Genomic DNA, 12,358 nt, shown 5'->3' with positions numbered 1-12,358 from the left:
CCCCCTCCCCCTGCCGCCCGCCGCCGCTGCCGTCGCCGGCGCCGGCGCCGCCGGCGGCGGCTCCTCCTCCGCCTCCTCCGCGTCCAACCCCGCCGCGCGCGCCGCCGCCGCGTCCAGCGCGTCCGCCGCGGCCTGCTGCGCGCTGATGTCGGCGTCGGGGTCCACGCCCGCGGCCGCGGGCACCTTGCCGCGCTCGACCGCGTCCTTGTAGGACCGCGCGGCGGCCAGCAGGCCATGGGGCAGTACAAGGCGGTACTTGGCCGGGTTTGAGTGACGCGACACCAGCGGCGGGTCGCGATTGATCAGGCCCTTCTGCGGGGCGTCGCGCGTGAAAGTGTATGATTTATCGGGGGCAACGCACGGTCGGCACGCCTGTGAGCTCTCTTGCACCGATGAAGCGCGCGTAGACAGTCGCGAGGCAGCGACACTTGGCAGCGCAGCCCTGCACCGGCCGCTGCCAGCATCGTGTCCGCCCGCCTGCGATGCAGCGTGGCCTCTCCCCCTCCGCGCCAGCCCCCCTTCACCCCCTCTCTCTCTCTCCCTCTCTCTCTCTCTCTCTTGGGGCCCGCTCCCCCTGACCCAGCCCAGCCCGCACCCCCCTCTCACGTTGACGTTGCTCCAGCCGTTGTAGCGGTCCTTGGCGCTGGCCGACCAGGCGTTGCTGGGCCGCATGGAGACATCGCAGAGCCCCGCGTGGGCCGTGGCCGCGTCCAGGACGGACTCCTTGAGCATGCAGGCCTCGCCGCGCTTGTAGGACTATTTGGGGGGGCGGGGTGCGGGGTGCGGGGGAAGGGGCGTCGGGTGCAGGGGGGAGAGGGAGAGGGAGGGAGAGAGCATATGCGCGACGTGCACGTGTTTTGGTGCGTGCGCGTTTACGATGGGTTGACGACGTGCGTTTGTATGACGGATTGATGAGGGGTGTGTCAGAGGGCGTGTGTCATGCATGGAGGAGGTGTCACCGTCCACCCACCGGCTAAGACACCTTGCGATGCAACCATTCAATCCACCCACCCAGCCACCCTCCCAACCCATCCCACCCCAACAGCCCACCATGTAGAGCACCACCAACACAGCATAGTTGCCAGTGCCCGGCGCCGGCAGCTTGGGGCCGCCCGTGGGCTTCGCGCGTGGCTTCTTCCGAGCCGCCGCCTCGCCGCCGCCCACGCCACCCGCGCCGCCCGCGCCGCCGCCGCCGCCTTCGGCGCCCGCGGCGGCGCGCTTACGCGCTTGCTGGGGGCGCTGCTGGGCGGGCGGCGCTCCGCCGTCGGTGCCCTGCTGCGCCCCGGCAAGCGCCACCGCGCGCTGCGCCATGTCCTGCCATGCCTGGGACTCTGCGGCGTCGTTTGTGGAGGAAGGAAACGCTTCGCGCACGCCATCTGATGCCATCGTGCGGGTCGTTGGAGCGGGGCCCTTCGGGTAGCTGGCCGCTGGGCGCACTTCCTGATCAACTTCACGGCCCCTTGCCACCCGATGTCACTCCAGTGCAGCAGCATTGCAAGCGGCATGAGTAAAACCCCTCAAAACCCACCGCCCAGCGCGCTCCTCAGCGCCTCCAGAGGGTCGTGGCTCGCCACTCGTGGCGCGGCCACGCCGCCCGCCCGCGCCCCCGCAGGGGCGCCAGAGCCGGTGGCCGTACGGGGCGGCGCCACGGGGACGGGCGCGGGCGCGGGGGCGGGCGCCGCGGCTGCTTTGGCGGCTGCTTTGTGGGCCTTTGCCTCTGCTTTGGCTTCCGCCTGGGGGTTGGCGTGGCGGTGATGTGGCGGCGATGTGGCGGTGGTGGCGGCGACAAATCGTTATGGTGGCAGTGGAAACGCAAGGTGCATGGCTGCGACGGCGACCCCCACAGCGCACGTTTGCACAATCAGCTTGCTCCTCCGCGCGCACTGGTGTGCCGTCCACAGCGTCCAACCACTTATTCTATGAGCCCTCTACACGCAAGCAGCCCTGTGCAGGCAGCCGCGGCCCGCCCGCGGCGCCGCTCTACCTCGCACAGCTGCCGAAACTCCCGCTCCTCCTCGTCCTCCTCATCCGGCGGCGACACACTCCACAGCACCTCCATGATGATCTGTGAACATGAACGCGTTCCCATTCGCGACCGCGTTTTTGGGCATCGCCAACTGCGACAGCGTTTCCCGCCACTCAGCACACTGGTCAAACCTCTGGCCGCGCCCCGTGCTTTGCGCGCTTTGCCCACCTCCGCTATGCAGCTGTGCACTGTTGCGCAATATGGAGTGCAGATTCAGCCAAACACTCACCTTGACTGTCTTTGGGCCGAAGCCCTTGAGCAGCAGCAGCTGCTCGGGCGCGCAGACGCGGTACGCGCAGCCCGACAGGCTGCGCAGCGCGCCGGGCAGGGACTTGCTCAAAGGTGCGTCGTCGGGGCGCTGCATATCCCGCAGCTCCCTGCGTCCAGCAGTGCAGGTTTATATTTGTGTACGCGTGCATCGCGATGTTTTGTTACAAGGGCGAGCACGCAGAGCCTGCGCGAGCATGTGTTTGCAGCCTGGGGTTGGCACTGGGCCACTGAATGCAGCTGTCCCACTTTGTGGCCTTCGCCCCATCCCTTTGCTCGCGCCTCTGAGCGCGCCCAATCACTCGCCTGAGGAATAAGAAGAGCTCTGCATTGCCGGGGTTGGCCACCAAGCTGCTTATTCGCGAGGCTAGCGCGTCGCTGCCGGCCTGCTCGCGGGCGCGGCGCGCGCATTCCGAGTAGCCAGCCTCGTTTCTCCCCATCGTGGAGCAGTGTCACAGATACAATGTGCCTGGTGTCCTCAAGCTGCAGAGCCCAATATAACTCGGCGTGTCCGCATTGTGCTGCGCGCGCCAAACTTGATCAAGTGTGATCTAGTAAGCATGTCAAATAACAGTGATACCAAGAGCCTGATTTGCCTTGACATCCTTCCTCAGGGGCTCGACAGCATGAATGCCCCTGCCATGATATTGACAGCTCATTGAAACTCGACACAAAGAGGCAGGCGGGTAAAGCAATTTGAAATTGAGCAATGGCGATCAAGCAGGCGCCGTGAAGATGACGAGGGCAGCAGGAGGCGAAAAATTTTCTGCGTAGGCACAAGCACTTCGGAAGGACCTAACCATCCGAATATTACGCAATAATAGTTTCTCATATCGTTGGACATTTTTCGTGGGCTGCAAGCTAAATACCGTGGTGATCTTGGGAACACCGCTAGGGCAAACAGAGGCTTTCAACGCTCGCCAGGATGCTGCCGGCAGCGGCTAACGCAGTCCTGCAGGGCTGCGGGCATCTTGCTGCTTTGGGACGGGTGTGCAGCAGGTGGGTTTGCCACAGATTGCAGCAGGTCTCGCAGAGGCGCGCCCTAGCACGGCGTCTGGCAGCGCGCACTCTGTGACAAAGCAATTTCTTGTTGGCACAGTCGCTGCTCACGTTGAGAGCCGCGCAGCGGCCGGTCGAGCGCCGCCAGGGCGTCCGTGCCAGGCGCGGCGCGGCTGCTGTTTGGCTGTTGCCCCAACGAAGCCCTGGGCACCACAGCGTCGCCCCGCCGCCTGCCGGAATCACACGTCATTCTATCACAGCGTCTCGCGCGCCATGAGCACGGCTGCGCCGGCCGCGGCGCCGCCCGCACCCGAGCGCACTTCATTCGGGGGCCTCAAGGACGACGACAGGATTTTTACAAACATCTACGGCCGCCACGACCCCTACATCAAGGTGCGGCGGCTCTGCGCAGCCATCACCCGTGTGGGTGGGATGCAGCGCCTTGCGCCCGCAGCCCCAAAACGTGGGCGACACCAACAAGCGGACGGCTGCGCCTGCTTGGCCGCCAGCGGCTGCCGCTGCGGCCGCGCACGCGGCCCACTAATGCATGCCTTGCTTGATCTCGCACAACAAAAATGCACCTCTCCAGGGCGCCATGGCGCGCGGCGACTGGTACCGCACTAAGGATCTGGTGCTCAAGGGCAGTGACTGGGTGGTGGATCAGATGAAGAAGAGTGGGCTCAGGGGCCGCGGCGGCGCCGGCTTCCCGTCTGGCCTCAAGGTGGGGGCGGCGCGGGGCCGACGTGACGGCAACAATGGGGCTCGGCGGCGGTGGCAGTGTGTTCGCAGCTGCCGGCGGGGCGGGGGGAGGCAGGCGGCATGTGCAGGGCCGCAAAACATGGAGCAGGCCGCGGCGCTGCATGGGTGTTGGGGCGGCACTGCTGGCTTGGAGCGGCTCCCTGCTTTGGGGGACTGAACAGCACGCCTTCTTAATGCACTGTTCTGACACACGCCTTCATCCCGGCCTCCGTTGCGTCGCTGCTCCCGCAGTGGAGCTTCATGGTGAGGGGCGTCGCTTGTGTGGCGCACTGCTGGGGGCGGCGCGCTGCTGGGGGCGGCGCTCTGCGGGGGCGGTGCCGCCCAAGCCGCGCAGCAGGCAGTGACGGCGGTAGCTCTGTTCATGGCGGTAGAGCAGCTGCGAGGCGCGGCTGTTGACAGGCGCGGGGCGGGTGATTGCGCGCAGCCTGTTCGTCCGGCGGCCGCCGCAGGCCTCACGAGGGGCGCAGCAACGGGCCTCCCCGCGCGCCGAGGCCTCCCTGACGCCCGCCCCCGGCCGCCCTGCTCGCTGCCTGCGTCGTGCCGCTCGCAGCCCAAGGTGTCTGACGGGCGGCCGTCCTATCTGGTGGTGAACGGCGATGAGTCGGAGCCCGGGACCTGCAAGGACAGGGAGATCATGCGGCACGAGCCCCACAAGCTGGTGGAGGGCTGCCTCATTGCAGGTGCGTGCGGTGGGGGGCATGTGCGCGTGTCTGCACAGGCGGCATGAGTATGTGTGGGTGCATGTGTGGGCGTGGGCGGGCTGTTGTGCTGGACTGAGGTGGGACGCAGAGTGGCTCAATCGGACGGCGATGCATCCGCACAGGAGACATGCGAAGATGGGGTTCAAGGGTTAGAGAGATAGGGCAGCATGGAGGCTGAGCAGCGGCTCCGCGGCGGCCCGAATGCTCTGACCATGTCACCTCCTCCACCCAGCCCTACCCTGCGTCCCCATCTCACCCCTGTTGTCCTCCGGACACCCCTCCTGCGCCCGTCCTTGACCAGGCGTCGGCATGCGCGCGCGCGCCGGCTACATCTACATTCGCGGCGAATTCGTGAACGAGCGCCTGTCCGTGCAGCGCGCCATCGATGAGGCCTACGCATCGGGCTTCCTGGGCAAGAACGCCTGCGGCACCGGCTACGACTTTGACCTCATGGTGAGCGGAAATAAATAAATAGCCCCCTGGGCTGTACAAAGACTGAGCGCAAGCGGCGAAGTATTTGTACAAACTTTGTACAAACCGCGTGGCGCCGGGCGTTGATCACTGGGGATATTTTTTGGGACGGGTGGGTCGGAGGCCGGTTGCTGTGGTTGCCCTCACTTGCCCTAAACCCTAGTATCTTCCCTGCCTCGATGCGCTCCCAGCTGCACTATGGCGCGGGCGCCTACATCTGCGGCGAGGAGACCGCCCTGATCGAGTCCCTGGAGGGCAAGCAGGTGCGGCAGCAGGCGGCAGCAGGCGGCATCGGTGCAGCACCAAGCGTGGGCCGTCCTGCGGGCGCGGCACAAGCGCTGACCACTGCAACTCCATCTGATGCAGCCATGTTGACGTCCTCTTGGACCGCGGCCACACTGTGCTGAGCTGTTTCCGCCCCTCGCTTGTACCCTTGCACCAACTTCCCCTCTCCAGCTTCGCCTCGCCACGTCTCACCGCCCCGCTCACACGCCCTGCTGCGCCTTGCGCCCTGCTGCGGCCCCCCCCAGGGCAAGCCCCGCCTCAAGCCGCCGTTCCCGGCCAACGTGGGCCTCTACGGCTGCCCCTCCACCGTGACCAACGTCGAGACCATCGCTGTGGCCCCCACCATCCTGCGGCGCGGCCCCGAGTGGTTCTCGTCCTTCGGCCGCAAGAACAATGCCGGCACCAAGCTCTACTGCATCAGCGGCCACGTCAACCGGCCCTGCACCGTGGAGGAGGAGATGAGCATCCCCCTCAAGGAGCTCATCGAGCGCCACGCCGGTAGGAGGCTGATGCTGCGCGGCCGCTGCTCCATACACAACACACACACCCTCCTGGTCCTGTGTGTAGGTGGCCACTGTGCTGCGGGGGAGTCGTGCGTGGCAAATGGCTGCATCAGGGTCCTAGACTCAGGTCTCAAATCGCCCGTCACCCCTCGCCCTTTGCTCCCGCAACCATGATGCGCGTCCTCGCCGTCTTCCCGTGCTGAACCTTTCCACTGCTGCCACCACCCGTGACACCTTCGCAGGCGGCGTGCGTGGCGGCTGGGACAACCTGCTGGCCATCATCCCCGGCGGCTCCAGCGTGCCCCTCCTGCCCAAGAAGGTGCGCCGCCCAAGGACGCCACCACAGCCGCGCACCGCGACCCGCCCGCCGGTCAAGCCTTGTGCTTGCGGGCAACCCCCTCTGTCGCCTGCGATGATCGCGCGTTTTGTTCGCTGCGAACGCTCACTGCTCTCGCCTCAGTGTGACCGTACGCGCTTTCCCAGCCAAGGCTGCCCTCGACCCACGTCATGCCAAGCCAACCCCTCACCTCCCTTGGAACCCTCCAAACCACCCCCCCCCAAACCTCTCCAGATCTGCGACACCGTGCTGATGGACTACGACGCCCTGAAGGAGGCCCAGAGCGGCCTGGGCACCGCCGCCGTCATCGTCATGGACAAGAGCACCGACGTCATCGACGCCATCGCGCGGTGTGTGCTTGTTTGTGTGTTTGTACGTGTTTGTGTGCGTGTCATCGTGAACATGCCCAGAGTTGTGGGGGCTGGGTTCTGCAAGTGGTTCTGAGCGAGCATTTGGCAGGGCACAACGGGTGAGTAGAAGAGGGACGGGCAACCTGCAGAACCTGGCAGAGGTAAAAATCAATCATGCAGTCTTCATCAGGCCTGTTCGCTCTGTCGGGCTGCACACCAGCTCTCACTCGCATGTTGTCCACACGGCCCAGCACTTAAACCACCCCCGCCCTTTCTCCTTTGGCTGCCGCAGGCTGTCCTACTTCTACAAGCACGAGTCCTGTGGCCAGTGCACCCCCTGCCGCGAGGGCACGGGGTGGCTCTACGACATTATGACGCGCATGGTCAAGGTGGGAAAAGCTGGCTCGGTCGGCCTGGCGCGGCGGGGCGCTTCAGGAACGGGTTTTTTGCCTTACTGCTGGCTGCATGGCCAAGCGGACCCGTGGCTCTGACCCCGTGGCAGACGTTGTGCTTGCGCTAAGGATCAGCGCAAAGGTCACGCCAAGCCGTGAGCACCTTTGTCACCTGCTGTGCAGTATTGCTGGCTCGTACTCATGTCAAATCCATCCACACGCACGAACTCCTCTCCCTCCCTCAATCTCCCCGCCCCTTGAAACAGGGTGACGCGCGGCTGGAGGAGATCGACATGCTGTGGGAGATCACCAAGCAGATCGAGGGCCACACCATCTGTGCCCTGGGCGACGCCGCCGCCTGGCCGGTGCAGGGGCTCATCCGCCACATGCGGTGAGCAGAGCCCCGGTCGCGGCGCGTGTCTCTGGGGTCTACGGCGCAGGGCTTGCCCTTGGTGTGGCGTGCTACGCTTGCGCGCTCCCTGCCCTGATCCAGCACCTGCGTCAGGGGCCCCGATGGTGATTGGACCCTAACCACACATTGCTCACACACACGCATCACATTCGGCCGCCCACATCCCTCCTCTGTCCCTCCAACCAATCCGCCACAGCCCCGAGATGGAGGACCGCATCAAGTTCGCCCACCAGGAGCGCATCGCAGCGGCTTGACGCGGCGGACCTGGACGCTTACTTGCTCTCAAATCGCTTCTGCTCAAGCAGCTCCGTCTCATGGATGTGGGGATGAGGGGAGCAATCCCCGCCCCAACTGCATCACATCTGTTGCATCCGCGACTTCTGCACACCCTGGCCCCCTCGGGTCATGCACCCCCAGCTTAACATCGTGCTCTGGCACATCAACGGGCTCATGCCGTACGTTGTCGTTTGTGTTGCCCTCGCCTGTGTGTTTAAAGCTCTGTCTGGCGAGCGCTCTGGGGGCTGGCAGATGCCGCCTTGAACGTTGACGCCGCCAAGCTTGTATGTGTAATCATCGTCTTCAGACCTGCTTCCAAGCACCATGCAAGCAATAAGCTGGGCCCAAGCTTTGCTCAACAATTGAATGTTGTCTGTGTGCCTCATCATGGTGATGTCAGCGGTGTTTTGACTCGGTGCGGCTTGTGCTGTGTCGTCTCAGCCTCCCTGAAATCATTTAGTACTTGTGAGCGAGCATGGAGTGTGCGCCTACTCGAGGTTTCCTCTGAGATCAGAAAATCTAGTGTGGATCATATACGCTTACGTTTGGACGCTCCTGCCTGTCTATCGCGCGGGCTGATCTCGGATCGCACTCGCGGATCTCGCTTTGACAAGAAACACCCCGCATGCCATCCCGTGCCATATTCCAGGCGAGACCCCTCAATACACCGCATCTCAGTGCAACAGCAGCCTGCACGTCCCATCATCACCGCAGCCGCTGGCTCAGCGGCGCGCAGCCGCGACGCACCATGGCGACCGGCGGCGAGGGCGGGCACACTTACAAGTGGCCGCGGCCTTCCCTAACCGTCGACGCTGCAATCATCGTACAGTCGGAGCCGGGTTCGTCGGAACCGCCATCACTGTTGCTGATTCAGCGGAAGAACCCCCCTTGCAAGGGCCAGTGGGCACTCCCCGGCGGCTTCGTCGACCAGGTGCAGCTGCCTTGCAACTTCCATATCATGACATCAGGGGTAATACCGTGTTGCATATGACGTACACACCACATGCATCTTGACTTGTGCTACCCCCAATCATTGGCCAGTGGGGCACACCAAAAGTGTCGCAACGACTCAGTGACATCACCGTGACACCAAACGCCCCTCTGACCAACAGGACGAGGCCTTGGAGCACGCAGCAGCGCGCGAGCTGAAGGAGGAGACTGGGCTGGACCCGGGGTCGGTGCCGCTGGTGCAGGTGGGCCGTGAAATCGCAGCCACAACCCACAGGGTAGCGGTGGCGGGACTGCTACTGCCGCCGCCAGTGTTGACTGGTAGGAGCAGAGACCAGCAGGGGTTGCGGTGCAACCTGTGGCATGGCCCTGGGAGTAGAGGCATGCCACCCCGCCCCCCCTGTAGCAGAAGGCAGCCGCTGGCAACCAGACCTGGGCCTGCGAACGCTTTACTCAGCCTCTCCCCCTACACACACATACACATACACACACCCTGGCTTGTGCACCTGGCACGCACGTCTCGCGCGCAGGTCGGTGCGTTTGGGGACCCGGGGCGCGACCCGCGCGGCTGGACGGTCACGGTCTGCTATGCCGCGCTGGTGCCGCCGCAGGCGCGGTCGGGCATCCAGGCGGCGGTGAGCGCACGCGGGGTGCTTGCCAGTCATTGCCACTCGGCACGGCTGGAGGCGTCCGTCGCGGTAGCCTGGTGAAAGGCCCAGTCACCGGCGTCCCACTTGATGTTATAGGGCCAGGAGGCTGCAAGCAGCTCGTGAGAGTGTGAAGGGCTGCGTCTCTGTTGCCCCACCCAAAAGACTCTTGCGTCCTCCCTTGCTGCCCCCCGTTCTTACGCGGATCCGCCACGCTTCCACGCCGGCTGCCAGGACGACGCAGCGGACGCGAAGCTGTTCCCTGTGGGCGACCTGCCGGGGCTGGCCTTCGACCACAAGCAGGTCGTCAGGGCGGCCCTGAGGCGGCTGGCAGACCTGCCAGAGGTCAAAGATGACGGTGGGCGCCGCGCGCCGCGCCTTCAAATATTTGACGCAACATGCGGCTCCGCTGAGGGTGCAGTGGCGCGCTGGGGACGCTGGCGGCAATGCGCTTCGAGGGAGGCTCTGTGGTTCGGTCGCTCATCAGCGAGGGCAGCGAGCCACCCGTTGGTTACGGTTCAGTGTTGTGACAAGTTTCAATACCAACAAAAATACTGCTATGGTGCTGTGCGCAGGCGGCATGGCGCGGGAGCTGCTGATGGCGGCAGAGCGCCTGGAGGGCCCATGGACGCCACCCAGAGAGTAGGAGGGCAGACGGCAAGCGGTTTCTTCGGTGTGGTTTGCTGTGTAAGTGTGGACCACAGTCAGCTTCTTAAGCTCATTGTTTCAGTTTGTGAGCACTTGTCTGATTCGACCCCCGGGCACTGCCGTCCCCTTTGCGCCCCACCTGAGCCGTGTGCTCACCATTGGCGGCCAGGGGGGTTTGCGCTTGGTATCGACCCAATGAACACATATGGTGGCTTTGCTCAGCACCTGAAGTGTGCATCATCTGCACATGTGTAAGCGGTCAAAGACATGGTGCGATGCTCACTCTCCGGGGGCTGCGACAGGACGGCATTGCTCTCACGCACTCGCGACACACCGCCGCTTGGCACCACATCCGCCCAGTCGACAGCAGATGTTGTCGGCTGCTTGAAACGACGCGGGCACTGTACCACATACCGTACGTGGGGCAACATACAGTACCTTAAGGCGCTGCCAACGTGCATCTTCTGTTGCGTCGTCGGGTGGCAGCCTACCCGATCTAGGCGTCGTCAGTGGTCGGCCCTTGCCAGTGGATGTTACGAGTGGCTCTATTAAAAGCCATGTCGACACTCTCCGCTGGTGTCGGGCTCTCGGGCTCGCGTTTGGGGGCCGCGCGGCATGGTGGCAAGATATTCAAGCCAGCCGCGGCTGCCCCGTCCAGCTGCGCGCTGCACACGGATATCATGCGCCATCATAAGCCCCGCTGCCAGGCTTTGGGAGCAGGCGCGGCAGTGCTCTCGCTTTTTGCGCTTCGCACGCCGGCCATGCTGATGGCGCGCCCTGCACACCGGCGCGTGCATGCGATGGCGTCAGAGGAGGCGGTGGCGGCGGCGCAGCTGGATGAGGGCACTTTCAGAAACGAGCTGCAGGCATCAGAGGGCGGCGGCAGCGGCTTTGACAGCAGCAGCGGCGGCCCCACAGCGGCAACAGTGACGGCAGCGATCGCACGAGAGGCGCAGGCGGCACAGGAACTGGAGGGCAGCTGGTTGTCTGCTGGTGTCCCGGCCAGCAATGGTGCTAGCAGTGGCACCAGTAGTGGTGCTGCAGCGGCGGCAGTGGCTGACGATGACATCAGCAGCATCAGCAGCAGCAGCACCAGTGAACGAGACGTTGCTGCCGCCTCAGACGACAGCAGCACCGGCAGCCCCAGCAGCAGCAGCAGCAGCAGCAGCAGCAGCGGTGACTCCCTCTCCTCGGCCCCTGCGCTCGACGACCCAGCAGCGGGCGACCCGCCGGCCAAGCCGCGCGGCCCCGCGGCCGCGCCGCCCGTGCTCATGACGTCCGGCGCCTCTATGCTGCCGCACCCCGAGAAGGCGCACCGCGGCGGCGAAGACGCCTTCTTCATCGCCGAGCCCCCGCTCTCCGTCGGCGTCGCCGACGGCGTCGGCGGCTGGGCGGAGATCGGCGTCGACGCGGGCGCGTACGCTCGGCTGTTCATGGTGCACGCGAAGGAGGAGGCCGAGGCGCTGCTCGGCGGCGACGCGGCGCTGTCGCCGCAGACGGTCCTGGAGCGCGCCTACTACCGCACCAACGTGCAGGGGTCGTCCACGGTCTGCATCCTGTCCCTCAACGGCTCCACCCTCTGCGCCTCCAACCTCGGAGACAGCGGCTTTGTCCTCGTCCGCGACGGTGGCGCGGCGTTCCAGTCGCCGCAGCAGCAGCACAACTTCAACTTCCCGTACCAACTCGGCTCCGCCGACGGCGGCGCGAGCGACCACCCGCAGAGCGCGATGCGTTTCGAGCTGACCGTGCAGCCGGGCGACATCGTTATCACTGGGACTGATGGGCTGTGGGACAACGTGTTTGCGGAGGAGGCGGCGACGATCGTGGCGCGCTGCCGGGTGCAGGGCGACGGGCCCGAGGCGGCGGCGCATGCGCTGTGCAGGTGCGCCATGCACGCACGGGGTAGGGCAGCCGGGCTCGCCCGCGCCGGCATTGCTGGCTGTCGTCAAGTGTGCGGGGTGACCATGCACCGGCCGGCGCGGGGCAGCTGCGTGTTGCAAGCCACCCTGTTCTGTGACTGTTCGTGGCCCCTCTCCTCCCTCTCACCCCTCCTCCTTAAACACACACACACACACACACCCAGGTATGCGCGCATGCGTGCCACAGACCCCAAGTACCACTCTCCTTTCAGCTACTCCGCCATCCAGGCCGGATACGTCTTCCTGGGCGGTGAGGGCCTGTTTGTTGTTAAAGACAGGTCTGGGGTGCGTAGGTCGGGGTGCAATGTGATGCTTGCTGCAGTGGGTTGCTGCTTCACCCGCATACAAAGGTGGCTTCCAGCCATCTGGCATCGTTTGGAAGGCAGCGGCTCTTCTTGATTGTGCCTAAGGCGGGCCC

At 65.1% G+C, this 12,358-nt stretch overlaps 4 protein-coding genes across 4 annotated transcripts; 3 read left to right on the top strand and 1 right to left on the bottom strand.

Moving 5' to 3' along the window:
* Positions 1 to 302: 302 nt before the first annotated feature.
* Positions 303 to 2,390, bottom strand: MNEG_8766 (hypothetical protein; the record flags this gene model as incomplete). The annotated part of the gene is made up of 6 exons (XM_014042765.1): positions 303 to 312; positions 596 to 756; positions 1,051 to 1,331; positions 1,529 to 1,733; positions 1,985 to 2,065; positions 2,256 to 2,390. 6 exons carry the CDS (start codon positions 2,388 to 2,390, stop codon positions 303 to 305), a joined length of 873 nt encoding a protein of 290 aa, XP_013898219.1.
* Positions 2,391 to 3,565: 1,175 nt separating this feature from the next.
* On the top strand, positions 3,566 to 7,756 carry MNEG_8765 (NADH dehydrogenase (ubiquinone) flavoprotein 1; the record flags this gene model as incomplete). The annotated part of the gene is made up of 12 exons (XM_014042764.1): positions 3,566 to 3,685; positions 3,882 to 4,013; positions 4,283 to 4,294; positions 4,602 to 4,731; positions 5,054 to 5,205; positions 5,415 to 5,531; positions 5,754 to 6,006; positions 6,254 to 6,330; positions 6,583 to 6,698; positions 6,991 to 7,087; positions 7,357 to 7,481; positions 7,699 to 7,756. The coding sequence occupies 12 exons, from the start codon at positions 3,566 to 3,568 to the stop codon at positions 7,754 to 7,756; spliced, it is 1,389 nt and encodes a 462-aa protein (XP_013898218.1).
* Positions 7,757 to 8,144: 388 nt separating this feature from the next.
* Positions 8,145 to 10,019, top strand: MNEG_8764 (7,8-dihydro-8-oxoguanine triphosphatase; the record flags this gene model as incomplete). Its single annotated transcript, XM_014042763.1, has 5 exons — positions 8,145 to 8,153; positions 8,891 to 8,971; positions 9,257 to 9,361; positions 9,608 to 9,731; positions 9,949 to 10,019. The coding sequence occupies 5 exons, from the start codon at positions 8,145 to 8,147 to the stop codon at positions 10,017 to 10,019; spliced, it is 390 nt and encodes a 129-aa protein (XP_013898217.1).
* A 763-nt stretch (positions 10,020 to 10,782) lies between these two features.
* Positions 10,783 to 12,349, top strand: MNEG_8763 (hypothetical protein; the record flags this gene model as incomplete). Its single annotated transcript, XM_014042762.1, has 3 exons — positions 10,783 to 11,903; positions 12,105 to 12,190; positions 12,291 to 12,349. 3 exons carry the CDS (start codon positions 10,783 to 10,785, stop codon positions 12,347 to 12,349), a joined length of 1,266 nt encoding a protein of 421 aa, XP_013898216.1.
* Positions 12,350 to 12,358: the final 9 nt, after the last annotated feature.

Source organism: Monoraphidium neglectum, assembly GCF_000611645.1.
Source record: "Monoraphidium neglectum strain SAG 48.87 unplaced genomic scaffold scaffold01703, whole genome shotgun sequence".
Classification (NCBI taxonomy): Eukaryota; Viridiplantae; Chlorophyta; class Chlorophyceae; order Sphaeropleales; family Selenastraceae; genus Monoraphidium; species Monoraphidium neglectum.
Note: the sequence above shows the minus strand (reverse complement) of the source record. Positions and strands in the feature narration are given on the sequence as shown.